The sequence below is a fragment of the Hevea brasiliensis genome, chromosome 9, assembly GCF_030052815.1.
Source record: "Hevea brasiliensis isolate MT/VB/25A 57/8 chromosome 9, ASM3005281v1, whole genome shotgun sequence".
Classification (NCBI taxonomy): Eukaryota; Viridiplantae; Streptophyta; class Magnoliopsida; order Malpighiales; family Euphorbiaceae; genus Hevea; species Hevea brasiliensis.
Genome location: NC_079501.1, coordinates 36,612,661 through 36,633,508, shown reverse-complemented (window position 1 = coordinate 36,633,508; position 20,848 = coordinate 36,612,661). Strand labels below are relative to the sequence as shown.

Genomic DNA, 20,848 nt, shown 5'->3' with positions numbered 1-20,848 from the left:
AAAATTATAAATCATAAAATAAACTTGTTCAAATCAATTTAGAAGTGAAAAGTAACAAAATAGTTAGTTGTGCACAAACCTTATACGAGTCGCCTCTCGGCCTTGACTCGATGTCTCGAGTTCTTTTCCGGTATTTTTTTCCACTGAAACACACAGTTTCACAGTATTTCAATATCACCATTTATCATAACTCTAAAAATAAATTCAAATCTACTTATACCTAGCTTTAATATGCTAAACATGACGTTCTTTAAAATTTGTATTTTGGGGTTACTATTCATGACACTGTTCAAGTCAATTTGTTGACTTTCTAATGCTTAATAGGTATGGGAATTCTAATTTCACCCACATACCACATTTTGGTTACCTAATTTGTTGGTTTTGGTTGTTTTCTCAAATTTTAAGTCTTTTAGGCAAAATTGCAAATTTTCAGTTTTGGTGTCCTATGTTGCACTGTTCCATTGGTCATGTTGCTGTTAGAATTTGGCTAAGTTTTCTTCATAGAAGTTGTTCCTTATTGTCTTAAATTTATTTTCCTTTTTGAATCACTCCAATTGGAGTTTTTTAGCTCAAGTTATAGCCATTTGAATCATGGCTGCTGGATTGGTCTAACCCATATTTTCTGGGCAAATTCTGGGTTCTGGCAGTTTTAGGTCACCAATTTTGGGTAACTAAATGACTTGGTTAAGGGCATAATTTGGATTTGTATTCTTCATGAAAGTTTTAGGTCTCTATCTCAGCTTTCTACTGGTAAAATTTCAGGTTATTTAGACCTGCCTAGCCCAAGTTATGGCCAAATGAACAAACACTGTTCATTTGGTCATTTTTATACAGGTCAGATTGCCTAATCCGGATTTGGCCAATTTGTTCATTATGCTATGGTCACTTTCTGGGCATAATTCCTAAATGAAAATTGTGTCATTTTGTGTCTATTTTCATTCCCAATTGGCCTCACACCAATTGGACTTATAAATTTTTAGTTTTGGTCCCTCAAAGGGACCTTGGTCCTGCTACCTACAGAATGACCATTTTCAATCCGAATTTAAACTCACTTCTAACACTTCCAACACATCTCAATTGGTCACAAATGACCCTTTTTTTTTTTTATCTCAAACAAGGTCAAACACACCATTTGACCAATTCTCAAATTTTTGCCTCCCAAACCCTAGGTGCCAAAAACTTAACTCATAAAATTCAAACCTAATGCATTCTAAACATCTATCCATAGTTTACATACTTAATTCAACTTAAGCAACCATTCAAATGCATCAAATTCACCCATTTCAAACCCTAACTAAGGTTGGCCAAAATTCATGTTTAGTCCCTCAACCATGTTTTCCTTTGATTTGTTTCAATTTCTAAGTTTATTAAAGCATATTTGCATGAAATTTAAAAAAATAAATTAGAGTTTATTACTAACCTTTCTTTGATTTCCACCTCTTCAATTTTCTCTCTTTTCTTCCTTTGTTTTCTTCCTCTAAAGCTTCTTCAAGTGAACTAACAAGTTTTTATGGATTATTTTGGGGTCAAAGTGGGTTTAAGTGGTTGAAAGCAAGCTTAAAGCATGCTTTAATGAAGGTTTTTGGTGAGAGAAGAAATGGCATAGAGAGAGCTACGGGAATTTGGAGAAGAAGAAGCAAAAATTGTCTTTTTAATTTTGTTTTTATCTTCATTTATGCCATAATTGACTTAGTCAAAAATTTGGGTAAAATAATTTTAATTTTGACATCATTCATGATGTCATCTAATGATGTAAGCATGATATAAATAAAGTTTTCTTTTCTTTTTTTTTTTTGCATTTATTTTTCTATTAGTTCTTTAATTTAATTATATATTTTGAAATTTTTATTTCTCCGATTTTATTGGACAGTTAGGTCAGGAGTCAGCTTTAGGGGTGAATTGACCAAATTGCCCATCGCCGGTCTGATCCGGTTTGCAAGTTATTTGATATTTCTTCCGGATCCCTGACCTAATTATTTGACCTGCTTAACAATTTTTTTTTGTGATTTTCTCTTTTCCACTGTGTTCGCAATAGTCCTAAGGATCGCGGCATCACATTTTTCGATTCGAAATTTGAGTTACGATTGACCTCGCAGTAATTTCCCGAGAAGGTCACCCATCGCTGTGACTCTCGGCTCATTTAACCTTTTATGTTCTGTTTTTCTTATTTTTACTTTTCTATCTGGTAATCACTATTTATTTTCAATCAGGGCTTTTTTAGGTGTCTTAAACACAGTTCTAATCCTCTTAATTGTCCGGACCGATATCGGTCACCGGAACAGTAACATATACCAGGCTATGCAAATAGGGGTGTTACAAGGAGAGCACAGAGAAATACTCCATCAAGTGAGTTTTATTTTCATTATTTTTTTCTATCAAATTTGTATGTTATTTTAGATTAAATTGGTGGAGATGATTGTGGTGTTGTGTAGTCTTGGATTTGTCCACTTTTCTTATATTTATTTATTTGTTTGTTTTAAAGCTTCAAGAACACCAAGCCAGAGGAAACAGCATCGCTTCAAGTCAGGAACAGTAGCTCTCCGAGAAATTCGTCACTTCCATAAGACTTGGAAGCTGCTCATCTGAGCTGCTAGCTTCATTTGACTTGTAAGTTCTTTCTCTCTCTCTCTCTCTCTCTCTTTCTCTCTATCCAACACCACCCCCATCTGTTATGTGCAGAGAGTTTAGATCTGTCTCCTCCTTTTATGGCTTTAGAAAAGTTCACTCCTTTGTAAGATTGTGGGGTTCTGTCTCCTTCTTTTTGCCTTGGGAGGTTCTTAATATTTTTATAGTGATTGGTAAAGCTTTTAGGGTTCTATTCTGTTTCAGTAGAGGAAATACAATGTTTTAGTTGCTCTTAGCATGTTTCATCTTTGTTGGACTTGGTCTCTTTTACTCTTTTTCTTCCTCCACAGCAAGACTCCTTTTACTCTGATTTTTTTCCCTTCATTATCAATTTATTTCCTTGTATTTTATTAAAGAAATAATCAATTGGAAACTTAAGTCGTACATGAAGACGGAAATTAGAGACAATAAGTTTACTGATTCTCTCGAGATTGCATTATGAGGTGGGAAAGGCATCTTTTTTTAGAAATCTATTTTACTTATTTATCAATGATGTAAATTAAGGCTGTTAACTTAGCTAGGAGCCTAATTATTAATTTTTTGGAAACTAAAAAAAATATAATTGGACAAAAAAATTTATAGTAGGTCAATTCAACCTTGGTTAGTAAATAATTCAAGGGCTTTCTCTAAGTCATCAGCCAGAGAAGTCTTATATATGCTATGGTAAGGCAGCAATGGCAAAAATTGAGCTTTATATTCCACAATAAAGCAAAGCAAAGTTAAACATTATCATTGCAAAATCTCAGAGGTAGTTTCTATGCATTTCTTTACCACAAATTGTTAACTTCACAGTAAATAAGGCAAAGTATGGTTTCAGGCTTGATTAAGAAACGAGATGATGATTTGAACATTAGAGATGTTAATAGAATCTCTAATTTTATGCAGCTAGGTAGATTACCCCTAATAGGGATAAGTGGCTGGCTTATTTTTTTAGTTCAGATTAAAAAAATATAAGTTATTAGTGTTATTGCCTTTTCTTTTCATGGGTGTGATTTGGTTATTACTTTGGTTTTCACATTCTAATTTTAAGAGCTAATTAATCATACACAAATCCTATGCACTTAATTAAATTGTTAATTGGCTTTTTGGGTGTTAAAATAGAGAGGGATTTTATGGACTATATCAGATGGAGAGAAGAAATATAAACTTGAAGTTATTATGTTATGATATGGAGTCATCTTCAACACTTATCTGCCGAGATGAATTAATGTTACATTATTGGTTGACTTGTATATTTATGCTGGTAGGTTTGGTATGTTGACTAGTCAGAGTTATGGAAAATTCCTGAAAAGTTCTGCACTTTGTTCTGGTAACCCATTGCTATAGCAAGTATGTTATGGTATGTTGACTTGTATCCGATCATTAATAAATGATCCTAATTGAAAAATAATCTACTAAAAAAGTTAAAATATCCTAAAAAATTAATACATTCTTTAATTTTTAATTTAAAATAAGAAAGATTCTATATTCACAATAAATGATTATTCATTAAATAATAATGAAATCTTATTCAAATTGAAAGGCAGAAAAAATTACACCCTTATGCATATGAGAAAATCTAAAATTGGGACTGCTTGTTTCTTTTTTATATTTTAGTGGGTTAGGTGGTAGTAACGTTACGTGTGAAAACTTTGGGACTGTTTTTTTAATATATATATAATGGTACATGTGTTAGTAGGAGTGGGAATGGATAGGGGTGTCACACCTTACCCCTCTGTAAGGCATAATATGATCCCGTAGAATACCTAATGAATTACCGAACTTCACCTACTGATAATTCATTAAGTATACTACAAGGGATTTTAAAACCATTTTCTTACATTTTGGAAGTGGTGAGCATTTTGTTAGGAATTAAAAATATTTAATTGAAGTCTCAAAATTAGTAAAAAAAAATTTTCCATTTTATTCTTCCGCAAATTTTATAAAAATTTCGGCAGAGTGCCGTCTGTATTTGGAGAAAACTGTTCTTCAAAAACCTATAAAAATACTTCCAATAAATTTTTCCACAACTCCCAACCTCCAAATAATCTCAATTCAACATAACTCAAGTTAATTCCACTTCAAAATAATTTCACAATTTAATCCAAGTTTGACATCTCAAAATATTTCATCATTTCATTCAATAAAGCTAATTTACATTCACAAGTTTAATTTACAGATATAAAATACAACAAATAATACTATTACAATTTATTATACAACTGCTCAACTTTACATTGATACATATGACATTACAATATTTACATCAAAATAACTACAAGGGTATAAAATAATACCCGTACAAAAAGATCAGTGTAGTCCTCTATATCAATAGCAGCTCACTCTGCTGCTTTCTCCTTGCTCTTATCTGCGACAGCAAAATAAGCTATCGTTGAGTATAAAAATACTCAGTGGTGCACAATAAAAATTTAAAATACAATACATAAATCATTCATTGACAAAAAATAATTTAAATGTTGCACAATTACATTTCACCAATTATCAAAACTTATTATAGCAAAATTTTTTGGTCAATTAATTTAATAAACACAGTGTTACCAATGCATACACAACTTAAGCCAAGATACAAAATTTCCGATCAATGCCGTGTTGTACACCATGACAAAGCAATCTACAACCCCACTAATCGAAATCAATGAGGGAGGTAGCTAGCTAGCTAATGAGTACTCATCCGATCTACAACCTCAACTAGTAAACCATAGAGGGAGGAAAATAATCGATCTCAACCCCATTAATGGAGGAATAATATGGTATTGTTATGCTAAGTGTGAATCCGAAATCAAATTAAAACAATTTATTCAAATATTGCATACAAAAATCAAATCAATTTTCAAAGTTACATTTTCATTCACAAAGTGGCAACACAAAAGTTCTTAAACTCATAATGCATACTAAATCCATTTTTCAATGATAAAATGCTTAAATAGGGTTTATTGTGCACAAACCTGACGTGAGTCGCCTCTAGGCCTTGACTCAGTCTCTTAGACTTTCCGAGCCTTTTTCATTGAAACACAGTTTCTGATGTTTTAGTACCATAACTTAGCATAAATCCAAAAATAAATTCAAATTCACTTTTATCTAGCTTGTATATGCTAAACTTGACATTCTTTAAAATTTGTGTATCGGGGCTACTATTCACTATACTATTCAAGTCAATTTGTTGACTTTCTGAGGCTTAATAGGTATGGGAATTCCAACTTCACCCACTTACCACATTTTGGTCACTAAATTTGTTGGTTTTGTTTATTTTTTCAAAACTTAGGTCTTTTAGGCAAAATTGCAATTTTTCAGTTTTGGTATCTTATGTTGCACTGTTCCATTGGTCAATTTGCTATTAGAATTTGGCAAAATTTTCTTCATAGAAAATGTTTCCTATTGTCTTAACTTTATTCTGCTTTTTGAATCACTCCAATTGGAGTTTTGTAGCTCAAGTTATAGCCATTTGAATCATAGCTGCTGGATTGGACTTCACCCAGATTTCTGGGCAAATTCTGGTTCTGGCAGTTTTAGGTCACCAAATTTAGGTGGCTAAATGACTTAGTTAAGGGCAAAATTTGGGCTTGTGTTCTTCATGAAAGTTTTAGATCTATATCTCAGCTGTTTACTGGTAAAATTTCAGGTCATTTAGACCTGCCTAGCCTAAGTTATGGCCAAATGAACAAACACTGTTTATTTGGTCATTTTTGTACAGGTCAGACTGCAAAAATCCGAATTTGGTCAATTTGTTCACTAGGTTTTGGTCACTTTTTGGGCATGATTCCTAAATGAAAATTGTGTCATTTTGTGTCTATTTTCATTTCCAATTGGTCTCATACCAATTGGACTTGTAAATTTTTAGTTTTGGTCCTCAAAGGGACCTTGGTCCTGCTGCCTGCAGCATGGCCATTTTCAATCCGAATTCACTCTCACTTCCAACACATCTCAATTGGTCACAAATGAACATTTCTTACCTCAAACAAGGTCAAACACACCATTTGACCAATTCTCACATTTTTGGCTTTCAAAACCCTAAGTGCCAAAACCCTAATTTGTCTAATCATCATAATTCATGCAATCCAACTACACAAATCACATATACACACTTAATCCAACTTCTCTAACACTTTAATTCCAATATTTTCCATCAAATCCAATATCTCCCTAGGCTAGCTGAATTTTCTATGGTCCCTTAACAAGTGTTTACTTTCATTTTTAAGTTGAGTTCTAGGTTAGTTAAACTAAAAACATAACTAAGAAACTAAATTTCTCAAACTAGATTACTTACCTCTAATTTCTTCAATTCTCTTCTTTCTTTCCTTTCCTTTGCTTCTTCAATCTTCCTTCCAAAGCTCATACACAAGGTTTAAATAAGGAGCTTACTATCTCTATGGCTGAATTTAAGTTTTCTCCAAGCTCAAAGTGAGCTTCAATGGAGGTTTAAGTGAGGGAGAGGGTGAGAGAGAGAGTGAGGCGGCAAGGTTTAGGAAGATGGCTCTTTTTTTTTTGTTGTTTTTTTTTCTTTTCTTTTTCTTTTATGATTTTAGTCTTATGGAAGACCATAATTATGCAAAATTTAAACATTAATTATATTGGTGTTTATGCCATCATGCATGATGTCATGCATGATGTCACCCATTTCAACTTTTCTTCTTTTCTTTTTTTTTTTAGTTCTTTAATTTAATTTTCGATTCCGAAATTTTATTTTCTCCGATTTTATTTGACAGTTAGGTCAGGAGTCAGCTCTCGGGGTCAATTGACCAAATTGCCCCTCGCCGGTTCAACCCGGTTTGTAAATAATTCAATATTTCTTTCAGCTCTCTGACCTAATTATTTGACTGACTTAACAATTCTTCTTCATGATTTTCTCTTTTCCACTGTGTTCATAATGGTCCTAAGGATCGCGGCGTCACATTTTATGGTTCGAAATTTGAGTTTAAATTGACTTCGCAGTCCTTCCCGAGAAGGTCACCCATCGCTGTGACTCGCTCGTTTAACTTCTTATGTTCTATTTTTCTTATTTATACTTAACTAATTGGCAATTACTAATTATTTGTATTTATAGCTTATCCAGTTGTCTTAAGTGTGGTTCTAATCTCCTTAATTATCCGGACCGACACCGGTCACCGGAATAGCGAAATATACCAGGCTATGCAAATAGAGGTATTACAAGGGGTATTCATAATAACCATCTATAGTTGCATAGCTATTGCTCGTAGAGGTTGAGCCTTCTACAAGTTGATGCCAAACCTATCTTCCATGTCCATGCTCTCTGGTGTAATCCCATCTTCATGTCAGTCCCAATCTAAAATGTCAATTAATTAGCTAATTATCATAATTAAATATTATTATTTGAATAAGGGTTATTTTAAAATGCATCAATTCAATATTATTCAAAAAAGTATTGACATAATACACCTAGCTAGTTAATTGGAAATGAAAAATATTTTGTTGCTATTGTTATAAACATATACTTCCTATTTCAAATCTAAATCTAGAGTTTTATAACAATTCAATTAAATTAATTTCTTTTATGTCTATTCTCATATTTAGAATGATTAAAAATTAATTATTTTTAATTTTAAAAAATTATTTTTAAAAAAGTAACTATAATTTATTTATTTATTTTTCTTTTCTTTCTCAATTTTATATTTAAATTAATTAATAATTATTTATTAATACAATTATTTTATTTATTAATATAATAATTAATTATATGTATTATTTATTAATTTTAATTATTAATATTAAATAAAATATATTAAATTATTTTATTTAATAGTGAGTGGCTAAGATATTCTAATAAAATGTATTCTAAATATTACTATAACAACTAAGTAATATTTATTATGGTTCAATGTGCCTCAACAATCTTCATATCGTAATTAATTGTTTAATTAATTGTTTAATTGATATCCAACATTTATTTATTGGTAGCTAGCTAGGCCTTTCTTGTACAAATATTTCAAGCACTCACAAGTTATTCTTCCTCCTCCCTTTGTGAACATATCATCTATATAAATATAAAGAGTTGACATGTCCTTATTAATTTCTACAATACTTGAGATGACCTGAATATCTTAGATGTTTCCTTTCATGTTGGGTGTTCTTTCTTTTGCACTTTGAGCATGGCATGAATTTGTTGCTTTAATTGCATGGAATAAACTTATAATAAATGCTTGCATAACAACTTGTTTAAATATTTTTTTAGAACATGGATACCCCCAGGAGTTGGATGTGTGCTAGGAAGCTTCCAAATGGATTATTGAACCCAGAATTTCTTCATGGGTTGGAAGCATTTATCAATTTTGCTTGTAGTAAGCCAAAATTTATGGACGGGAGTAAAATAAAATGTCCGTGCACGAAGTGCATAAATCAAAAGTACTTACCTATGGATGATGTTAAATTTCATCTTGTTAGTAAGGGTTTTAGACCTAATTATCTAAAATGGACTGCACATGGTGAATCATTGAGTTCTTCAGCGTATGCCACTGAGGTCAATGTTCCAAGGCAAGAACGTTTCCAAGGTGACACTGACCCTTACCGTAGTATGTTGTTTGATGTTGCTGGTCCCCATTTTCAAAACATTGCAGTGAATATTCCTTTACTAGATAATGAAGTTGATAATATGGAAGAACCGGGAAATCCAGAATCACAAAAATTTTATGATATGCTAAAAGCAACTGAAGAGGAATTGTGGCCTGGTTGTGAAAGGCATTCACAATTATCTGCCATAACTCGAATGTTGCATATTAAGTCAGAAAATCATTTGCCTGAGAAATGCAATGACCAGATTGTGAATTTCATGAGGGAAGTATTACTAGATGAAAATAAGTTTGTTGATAGTTTTTATAAGACAAAGAAGCTTTTACGGGGATTGGGTCTACCTGTGGAGAAAATTGACTGTTGCAAACTTGGTTGCATGATATATTGGGGAGACGATAATATTTTAACTGAATGTAAATTTTGTAGGTAGCCAAGATACAAGCCTCAAAGGGGATCAAGTAAGGCAAATGTAGCATGCAAGAGGATGTATTACTTTCCTTTGACACCAAGCCTTCAGAAACTCTATGCTTCTAAAGCAATAGCTGCAAAAATGCGGTGGCATGCTGAGCATAACATGGAAGATGATGTCATGTGTCATCCGTCTGATTCTGAGGCATGGAAGCACTTTAATCGTACCCACCCAATGTTTGCAGCTGAAACACGGAATGTCAGGCTGGGATTGTGTACTGATGGATTTCAACCATTTGGACAATCAGGACAGCAATACTCGTGTTGGCCAGTAATAATTACCCCATATAACTTGCCGCCTGATATATGTATGAAGGAGCCGTATTTATTTTTATCGATAATAATACCTGGGCCACAGAATCCCAAGCACCGATTATATGTCTATTTGCAACTGTTAATTGCTGAATTAACTCAGTTATGGCATGTGGGGGTGCAGACATATGATGTATCTAAGAAGCAAAATTTTCAAATGTATGCTGCTCTTATGTGGACAATTAGTGATTTTCTCGCTTATTCAATGTTGGAGATTAGCATGTCCATACTGTATGGATTATTCAGATGCATTTTCATTGAGTCATGGAGGGAAAATTACTTGGTTTGACAATCACCGTAAGTTTCTTCCACAAAACCATCCATTTAGACAAAAAAAAGTAAATTTCCTTAAAGGAAAAACATGCACAAATGAGTCTCCTCCAATTTTAAGCAGCGAAGACACTTTCTTACAGATAGAGGATTTAGGACTTAAGAGGGTAACAGATATTGATGGTGAAGCGGTCAATGCTGCCATAGCCAAAAATACTGGTTGGCAAAAAAGGAGCATAGTTTGGGATTTACCTTATTGGTCTTCCAATCTTATTCGACATAACTTAGATGTCATGCACATCGAGAAAAATGTCTTTGAGAATACTTTTAACACAGTGATGAATATTGAAGGGAAGACAAAGGATAATGCAAAAGCAAGAGAAGATATGAACATTTATGTCGTAGAAAAGAGTTAGAGAAAGATATGCGAACAGGTAAATACCCTAAGGCTTGCTATACTCTTGATAAACAACAAAAGCATAAATTATGTGAATGGGTGAAAAGCCTGAAGTTTCCAGACGGCTATGTGTCCAACATGGGAAGGTGTGTTGACATGCATAAGTACAAGCTTTTCGGTATGAAGAGCCATGACTGTCATGTGTTTATGCAGAGATTATTACCAATTGCATTTTGCGAGTTCCTTCCAAATACAGTTTGGCAAGCATTGACTGAGTTGAGCTTGTTTTTCAAAAATCTTACTGTTACAAATATTAAGGTGTAAGATATGGAGCTTCTGGAAGTAGAAATTCCCATTATTATTTACAAGTTAGAGCGTATATTTCCTCCTGCCCTCTTTGACTCGATGGAACACATTCCCATCCATCTACCGTATGAGGCAAAAATTGCAGGACCAGTACAATATTGATGGATGTATCCTTTTGAGAGGTAATAAAGAGTCGTTATTTTCCTTTTATGTTATAAAACTCATCATAAACTTCCCCTAACTCATTTGAGTATGGTGTTTTCTATTTTTAGATTTTTAGGACACCTAAAGAAAAATGTAAAGAACAAAGCAAAAGTAGAAGGCTCAATATGTAATGCGTACTTAGTTGAAGAAGCATCTAATTTTTGTGCGCATTTTTTTGAGCCTCATGTCATAACGCGGGATCGACAATTTCCCCGTAATGATGATGGTGGGGACAATGATGAAATCAAAGGAAATTTATCAATATTCAAGTATCCTGGTCAACCGTATGGCAAAGCTAAAACAAGATGGTTAGGAGATGATGAATATAAGGCTACCCATATATACATCCTTCTAAATTGCCCTGAAATTGACATATATTTGAAGTAAGCTTACAAAAACCCTAAATATAAGTTAAATCTCTCGAAAGTCATTTATGAATTTGCCTTTTCCACTGATGATCGCCTAATTTATTTATGTGTAGGATGTTCCAAGCTGAGCTACAATAGACATCATGTAATATCAGTGATGCAAAAGTTAATGAATTAATAGAACAAACATTTTCAGATTGGTTCAAATCTTATGTAAGTCTACATTTATATAAACCATTCCATTGTCTAAATGTAATTATTAACATTATTTATGATAATAAAGATTTAAATTCTCTTTAACTTATAAGGCAAGGAGTGCAAATGTTGACAATAAATTCATTAAGGATTTAGCACAGGGACCATTGAAAAGGGTGATATCATATCCTGTGTATTTCATAAATGGATATAGATTTCACACAATCAATCATGGTGTTAATCGATTCACGATGAATAGTGGAGTTTGCATTAGGGGATCAACATATGGTGACACAACTGATGATTACTATGGTCTGTTGAAAGAGGTAATTCAACTAGAGTACCCTGCATTACCAATAAAGAGAGTTGTTCTCTTTAAGTGTGAATGGTTTGATATAACTCCAAATGTCGGCATTAAGGTCCACAAACACTATAACTTAGTGGACATCAATCACAAAAAAAGATTGAATAAATATGAACCATTCATACTTGCTTCGCAAGCTGAACAAGTGGTTTATATTCCTTATCCTAGCTTGAGACGAGACAAGGCTGATTGGTATGCAGTGTGTAAAGTGAAGCCTAGGGCCATTATCGTCATGCCTCAGATAAATGTAACAGAGCCAATACCTGACCAAGCATTCCAAAATGAGGCAGTACAAATCTTACAAATTGATACAGAAGTTGCAGATGAACAGATTGGACCCCTAGACGATCCAAGCGGTGAACCACTAGAGCTTGCATCTGTTGAAGAAGAGGAACAACCAGATGAAGAAGTTTTACTTTCATCATCAGAAAGTGAAGAAGAAGATGAAGATGAAATTCATGTTTATGACGATGATAGTGATAGTGAATAAATTATATTGTACTATATAGATAAATAGATAAATTGTTGATGTAGTTAATATTTTATTATACTATTTTAGCAATGCACTTTGATTTGCTAATTTGTATATTATAGTATTCTTAATTATGTTATTGTTTTATTTTTTATGAACAGTAAATTTGTCATAAAGGAGATGCATATAATAGTTGTGTAGGCCAATATGCAATGTTTTTATTGCAGGTTGTGTTGTTGAAATTTAGGGAAATTCAAATTTGATGGGAGACTCTACCTAATTTTCTGTGGAAAAGAGATTTTTTTTTTCTCAAATTAACATTTATTCTCATGTTTGTGCATTGTACAGATAATGGTGTGGGGCAGACATACTATTGGTGTTTTCCAAACACCATCTACTAATGAGGAAGGTGAGCCTTCGACACCTCATTCACAACGGTTAGTCCAAGCTAACACACCTATGGTTGGCCAAGAGGATACACCTACAAATGATCAAGAGCCTTTACCTGATAGTTCATAGGGTTCTCACCCTAAACCAGAATTAGAGATTGATTCAGCAGGGTGAATCCGCTTTCAAATTCGAGAAGGAAACAAGTGAGTTTGTAACACACCCTACTCGTCTACAGCATAGCCGAGTAAAATATATTACACAGTGTACCGGAACATCCTATTTTATTTCAATCATTTTTATTCTTCCTAATTTATTTCTTTCATAGTTATGAAGTAAAGTGCAATTCATTTAAGTCATTTATTGAAATCATAAATTTATTTAAGGTTCCGCAAATTTTATAGAAAATCCGGCAGAGTACTGGCTAAAAATAGAGAAACAGTTCTTCGAAACCTGTGAAAAACACTTCCAAAATTTTCAATCAATCCCAAACTCCATTTCATCAACAAAATCTCAATATTTTTCAACAAAATTTCCATTTCTCAATCATTCATCTCATATGATATTCATGTAAAAGTCATAAATAAATATTCACTTTTTCATTCATAAACACAATTTCCACTATTTACATTAATACCAAAATACATTACATAACTTTCAATTATATATGAGAAAATAAAAGCTAATTACAAAATACACAAAATAAAACCTAGTGTCCTACCAATGCACTGATGACGGTGAGGTGACACGGACACTATGCAGAGCTGCAGAAGGTCTCACGCAGTCTGTGGTCTACTGGGCTCTCTATCGGTCTCTCCAGAACCTACGCGTGGCAAAAAGCAACGCGCTAAGCAATAATGCTTAGTGGTGCCAATAATAGAATAAAAAGAAATAAGAGAAAATAAATATGCAGTGCATGTTCTGATGTCTTATGCAGATAATTTTTTTTATCATTATTGGTAATCTTATTTATTATGTACTTGTTATATTCATAATTTCATTAAATTTATCCACTTTCATTTTTGGTTGCCCAAGTAACCTATCCTAGATGACTGGACTGGATAAACGGGTAAACTGGCACTGGATATCAAGTACCTCGGGCCGTCACACCATCGGTCACATATGTATCTCCCGGTGTGCAATAGAACAGCTAATAAGCTGTAATAAATATTAGGCACAAGGCCAAGTATCATCATAATGTCAGAATGGCTAAAAGCCATAAAATCATAGAATGGCATAATGCCATGTGCAATACTGCTAATTGAACCCTATTGGCATGCCAACCTATCCAAACCAATCTTGCTAGATGTACTAGGGCATGTTACACTTTTAAATTGTACAATTCCTGAAATTTAAGTTTAGGTGTTACTATTCATTTCATTAGTCAACTAAAATGTTGACTTTTGAATAGACAATAGGTACATTGGTTCTAATACTCCCAACATACCACATTTTGCATTCTAAAGTTGTTATTATTGGTTGCCAATACCATTTCTAAGCTTAGTGCTAGTTGTTCAAAATTTTCAGATTTCAAGCCTTGTGTTTACTGTTCCATTGGTCATTTTTACAGTAGGAATTTGGCAAAGTTGTCAACATGAAAGTTGTTTCTTATTATGTCTAGTTATATTTCTTTTTTTGAATCACTCCATTTGGAGTTTTGTAGCTCAAGTTATGGCCTAAACACCATAACTGGCTGGATTGTAAACTTTCCAGATTTTCTGGACTGACCAAATCTACAGTGTTTTGTGCAGTGACTGTAGGTCACTTTTTGAACATGTTATGGTCAAAATTTGGGTTAGGTTTCTCCATGAAAGTTGTAGGTCTATATCTCAGCTTTCTCCTGGTAAAATTTCAGGTCAATTGGACATTCCTACACTGAGTTATGACCAAATGAATAAACACTGTTCATTTGATCATTTTGCCCAGGCAGAATGCAAGTCACCCGGATTAGGGCAATTTTTCGGTCAACTTGGTTTGGTTTTCTGGGCAGGGTTTCTATACCAAACTTGTGCCATTATGTCTCTAATTTTATGTCCAATTGGCCTTAGCGTTGCACCAATTAAACATGAAACTAGACACATAATGGCACAACTAAAATAAAATTTGTGGAACCTCAAATAAGTTCTGCCGGACTTATGATTTGCGGAACCTCAAATAAAATTTGCGGAACCTCAAATAAATTTATGATTTCAATAAATGACTTAAATGAATTATATTTTACTTTATAACTATGAAAGAAATAAATTAGGAAGAATAAAAATGATTGAAATAAAATAGGGTGTTCTGGTACACTGTGTGACATATCTTACTCGGCTATACTGTAGACGGGTAGGGGGTGTCACATTTAGATTCTCTTCTTCTCTCTTCTAGGTATACACTACCCACATATTTCTTCTTGAATTCTGAGAGGAAGAAGTCCCAAGTTATTACTTCTGGCTGCACTCAGTTGTAACACCCTCCCTGTAGCAACTCCGTACATTCTACTATTCTAGTGACCAGTGTCAGTCCGGACAGTTAGAACTTCCGGAAAAATATTTAAACTAAAGTGAGGAACCATAATTAACTCAAATATTAATAATAAAAATTTAGGAAAAAAATTTAGAAATAAAATACAACCAAGTTAAATGAGCCGGTGCCCTAGCGATGGGTAACCCAGTGGGAAGTTGCGGTTCTCGCAACTAGGAGCCTTAGACCAAGGGGAAAATTCATAAAATAATTTTTGGGACTCTAGAGAAGGGTCATTGAGGTTTCTATGGCATTAGAATGCCAAGAAAAGGCTTAGAAAAATTTTTCAATCGATACAGACGATTTTGGCTCAATAAGCCAAACGGAGAGCATTTTGGTCATTTCGTCTTTAGAGATGATTTTTGACCGACTTGTCCAGTTAAGTAAATAATTATTATGATCTAAAATATGAATAAATATTGTTAAAAATGAATTGAAAATGAGTAGCAAAGAAAAGAAAAGAAAATGAATTAAAATTATAATTTTGACCTCATGCTTATGTCACTAAGTACTCTCACCCAATCACATTGTGACACATGTCCATAAACCACTTAAAATGAGTTAAATGAGCAGAAAATTGAAATGGAAAAATTGCACTCTTCTTTCTCATTTCCCGTCCACCATAGCCAAGAAGCTCTCTCTCCATTTTCTCTTTTAAAGCTTGATTTTCCTAAGCTTCCTCTCCACAAAACCCTAAACTCACTTCATTAAAAATCATTCCCACATCTTGGAGAAGCTAGTTGTAGCAAAAAGAAGAGAACGGATTGAAGTTTTGTTACCTAGAAATTCTACTCAAAGAGGTTAGTGTCCAATCTCCTATCTCTTTTACTTAATTCATATTTATTGGCATGAGATAAGTGGAAAAGTGTAAGAAAAACAAAATAAAACTTATGTATATTCATCCCTACAATTTGGGCAGCCTAGGGATGGTTAGGGTTTGATGAATTTACTTGAAGTAAAGTGTTTATGAGCTGCCCATAGCATGAGATGAGTGATTGAACATGTAAAAGTAAGTGAAATGCAAGTGTGAGGCATGTATGAACATGGAAAAATATGGACACTTAACAACATTAGGGTTTGCTCATGTGATGGTTCATTAAGCTTGTAATGGTCAATTAGTGACCATTTGAATGTGTATGATGAGGAAATGAAGTGAGCTGAAGCTTAGCATTTGTGTATGGGTGAGCTGCCTTGGCTGACCTGCTGGACTGAGCATGAGTCCAATGGGTTTAGGCAGTTATAAATGGAGTTGTAGAGGTTCAATTGGTGCAAGGCCAATTGGACATGAAACTGGACACATAATGGCACAACTTTGGTATAGAAACCCTGCCCAGAAAACTAAACCAAGTTGATCTAAAAATTGCCCTAATCCGGGTAACTTGCATTCTGCCTAGGCAAAATGACCAAATAAATAGTGTTTATTCATTTGGTCATAACTCAATGTAGAAAGGTCCAATTGATCTGAAATTTTACCAGAAGAAAGCTGAGATATAGACCTACAACTTTTATGAAGAAACCTAACTCAAATTTTGATCATAACATGTTCAAAAAGTGACCTACAATCACTGTACAAAATACTATAGATTTGGTCAGTCCAGAAAATCTGGAAAGTTTGCAATCCGGCCAGTTATGGTGTTTAGGCCATAACTTGAGCTACAAAACTCCAAATGGAGTGATTCAAAAAAAAATATATATATAACTAGACACAATAAGGAACAACTTTCATGTTGACAACTTTGCCAAATTCCTACTGTAAAAATGATCAATGGAACAGTAAACACAAGGCTTGAAATCTGAAAATTTTGAACAATTAGCACTAAGCTTAGAAATGGTATTGGCAACCAATACCAACAACTTTAGAATGCAAAATATAGTATGTTAGGAGTATTAGAACCAATATACCTATTGTTTATGCAAAAGTCAACATTTTCGTTGACTAATGAAATGAATAGTAACACCTAAACTTAAATTTCAAGAATTGTACAATTTAAAAGTGTAACATGTCTTAGTACACCTAGCAAGATTGGTTTGGATAGGTTGGCATGCCAATAGGATTCAGTTAGCAGTACTGCACATGGCATTATGCCATTCTGTGATTTTATGGCTTTTAGCCATTCTGACATTGTGATGATACTTGGCCTTGTGCCTAATAATTATTACAGCTTATTAGCTGTTCTGTTGCACACCGGGAGATACATATGTGACCGATGGTGTGACGGTCCAAGGTACCTGATACCCAGTGCCAGTTTACCTGTTTATCCAGTCCAGTCATCCAGGATAGGTTACTTGGGCAACCAAAAATAAAAGTGGATAAATTTAATGAAATTATGAATATAACAAGTACATAATAAATAAGATTACCAATAATGATCGAAAAATTGTTTGCATAAGACATCAGAACATACACTGCATATTTATTTTCTGTTATTTCTTTTTATTCTATTATTGGCACCACTAAGCATTATTGCTTAGCGCGTTGCTTTTTGTCACGCGTAGGTTTTGGAGAGACTGATAGAGAGCCCAGTAGACCACAGACTGGGTGAGACCTTCTGCAGCTCTGCACAGTATCCATGTCACCTCACCGTCATCAGTGCATTGGTAGGACACTCGGTTTTATTTTGGGTATTTTGTAATTAACTTTTATTTTCTCATATGTAATTGAAACTTATGTAATTGAAACTTATGTAATGTATTTTGGTATTAATGTAAATAGTGGAAATTGTGTTTATGAATAAAAAAGTGAATATTTATTTTTGACTTTTACATGAATATCATATGAGATGAATGATTGAGAAATGGAAATGTTGTTGAAAAATATTGAGATTTTGTTGATGAAATGGAGTTTGGGATTGATTAAAAATTTTGGAAGTGTTTTTTACAGGTTCCGAAGAACTATTTCTCCATTTTTAGCCGGTACTCTATCGAATTTTCTATAAAATTTGCGAAACCTCAAATAAATTTATGATTTCAATAAATGACTTAAATGAATTATACTTTACTTCATAACTATGAAAGAAATAAATTAGGAAGAATAAAAATGATTGAAATAAAATAGGGTGTTTCGGTACACTGTGTGACATATCCTACCTGTCTACAACTCCATTTATAACTGCCTAAACCTGCTGGACTCATGCTCAGTCCTATAGTTCAGCCAAGGCAGCTCACCCATACACAAATGCCAAGCCTTAACTCACTTCATTTCCTCATCATACACATTCAAATGGTCACTAATTGACCATTACAAGGTTAATGAACCATCACATGAGCAAACCCTAATGTTGTTAAGTGTCCATATTTTTCCATGTTCATACATGCCTCACACTTGCATTTCACTTACTCTTACATGTTCGATCACTCATCTCATGCTATGGGCAGCTCATAAACACTTTACTTTAAGTAAATTCATCAAACCCTAACCATCCCTAGGCTGCCCAAATTGTAGGGATGAATATACATAAGTTTTATTTTGTTTTTCTTACACTTTTCCACTTATCTCATGCCAATAAACATGAATTAAGTAAAAGAGATAGGAGATTGGACACTAACCTCTTTGAGCAGAATTTCTAGGTAACAAAACTTTAATCCTTTCTCTTCTTTTTGCTACAACTAGCTTCTCCAAGATGTGGGAATGATTTTTAGTGAAGTGAGTTTAGGGTTTTGTGGAGAGGAAGCTTAGGAAAATCAAGCTTTAAAAGAGAAAATGGAGAGAGAGCTTATTGGCTATGGTGGACGGGAAATGAGGAAGAAGAGTGCAGTTTTTTCATTTCAATTTTCTGCCCATTTAACTCATTTTAAGTGGTTTATGGACATGTGTCACAATGTAATTGAGTGAGAGTGCTTAGTGACATAAGCATGAGGTCAAAATTGCAATTTTAATTCATTTTCTTTTCTTTTCTTTGATACTCATTTTCAATTCAATTTTTAACAATATTTATTCATATTTTAGATCATAATAATTATTTACTTAACTGGACAAGTCGATCAAAAATCATCTCTAAAGATGAAATGATCAAAATGCCATCTGTTTGGCTTATTGAGCCAAAATGGTCTATACCAATTGAAAAATTTTTCTAAGCCTTTTCTTGGCATTCTAATGCCATAGAAACCTCAATGACCCTTCTCTAGAGTCCCAAAAATTATTTTATGAATTTTTTCCCGGGTCTAGGGCTCCTAGTTGCGAGAACCGTAACTTTCCACTAGGTTTCCCATCGCTAGGGCACCGGCTCATTTAACTTGGTTGTATTTTTTTTCTAAATTTTTCTTATTAATATTTGAGTTAATTATGGTTCCTCACTTTAGTTTAAATATTCTTTCGGATGTTCTAACTGTCCGGACCGACACTGGTCACCAGAATAGTAGAATGTACGAAGTTGCTACAGGGAGGGTGTTACAGAGTTAAACAACTAAATCCTACTTGGTTTATAAATGAAATTGATACATCTTATTTTCATGTGTAGGTTTTCTGTCGGATCTGCAGCAACTCGAGTGATCATGAATTCCTTTAAACAACGGATACACCCTGCGAGTGTCATGTGGAAGACTATTCCAAAAGAAACTAAGGACTTTTACTGGGAGGAGTTTAAGGTAACATCTATTTCAAATTTTATTATTATTATTTTCCATGTTTTTAAATATATAAATCACTAAAAATATGTATCATTCTATATTGCAGAAAATATATTACTGGACTGCTGCTGAAGAACCAGGGGTAAAGGGTTGCTGGCAAGCAAAGGCTGCTGGACGATACAAGGACATGATATCTGATTTCAAGGCGAAGAGAAAAAGGCCCCAATATGTTAGTGAAGAAGCATGGGCTCGATTTGAGCAGCATTGGGAGGACCCCTCTGTCATTCGACGATCTGAGACTAATTCGAGAAACCATCATGGTGCTGTAGATGGTCTAGGGTCGTCCACCCACACAGGTCGATCTATATCATTTCAAGAATGGTCAGATAGAATGGTAAACTTTTCATAAATAGATATTAGATATTTAATTTTATCTAAATTTAAATTTATTTTCCTATATACATATTTAGTTCATTAATTATTATGTAATAAGCAAATATGATTATTGTTGATAGAATTGTCGCTGAATAATTGTTTGGATTGATTTGAGATTGAGTTATTATATATTTGTTGATTTCTGACAGGGCAAAATATTAAAAATATAGGGGAAATTTTGTCCCTTTTTTTTTAAATAGATTTCTTAAATTTATTATAGTTTATTCGTTATAACTATTTATTTATATGTTATAGGAGAAAGATTTGGGTTGAAGGCTCAATTGGTATGAATTGTTTGCTCAAACTCATACTCACAATCATAACAAAAAAGATTTGTGGACGAAAAGTCCAAGCAAATAAATGTAGGTACTTAATATTTATTTCAAATAAATTAATTTTTCTATTATATCATTTTATGAATAAATACAAATTTTTCTATTTTTCACATACAG

At 33.4% G+C, this 20,848-nt stretch overlaps 2 protein-coding genes across 3 annotated transcripts; both read left to right on the top strand.

Moving 5' to 3' along the window:
* The first annotated feature begins 2,317 nt into the window (after window positions 1-2,317).
* Window positions 2,318-12,540, top strand: LOC110657669 (uncharacterized). 2 transcript variants are annotated; one of them, XM_058153757.1, is made up of 3 exons: window positions 2,318-2,346; window positions 2,483-2,607; window positions 11,586-12,540. In XM_058153757.1, exon 3 carries the CDS (start codon window positions 11,919-11,921, stop codon window positions 12,519-12,521), a length of 603 nt encoding a protein of 200 aa, XP_058009740.1. In that variant the 5' UTR covers window positions 2,318-2,346; window positions 2,483-2,607; window positions 11,586-11,918; the 3' UTR covers window positions 12,522-12,540. The 2 variants fall into 2 exon arrangements, with proteins under 2 accessions (XP_058009740.1, XP_058009741.1); XM_058153758.1 differs by lacking the exons at window positions 2,318-2,346; window positions 2,483-2,607 and adding an exon at window positions 10,386-11,487.
* A 7,253-nt stretch (window positions 12,541-19,793) lies between these two features.
* Window positions 19,794-20,544, top strand: LOC131183258 (uncharacterized). The gene is made up of 2 exons (XM_058153759.1): window positions 19,794-19,979; window positions 20,068-20,544. The coding sequence occupies exons 1-2, from the start codon at window positions 19,821-19,823 to the stop codon at window positions 20,368-20,370; spliced, it is 462 nt and encodes a 153-aa protein (XP_058009742.1). The 5' UTR covers window positions 19,794-19,820; the 3' UTR covers window positions 20,371-20,544.
* The last annotated feature ends 304 nt before the right edge of the window (window positions 20,545-20,848 follow it).

Excerpts from the sequence above, each read along its gene's own strand:
- LOC110657669 (XM_058153757.1), top strand. The coding sequence starts at position 11,919 with ATGAATAGTGGAGTTTGCATTAGGGGATCAACATATGGTGACACAACT.
- LOC131183258 (XM_058153759.1), top strand. The coding sequence starts at position 19,821 with ATGAAATTGATACATCTTATTTTCATGTGTAGGTTTTCTGTCGGATCT. Across the intron at positions 19,980-20,067 it reads TTTACTGGGAGGAGTTTAAG|AAAATATATTACTGGACTGC; the intron begins GTAACATCTATT and ends TCTATATTGCAG.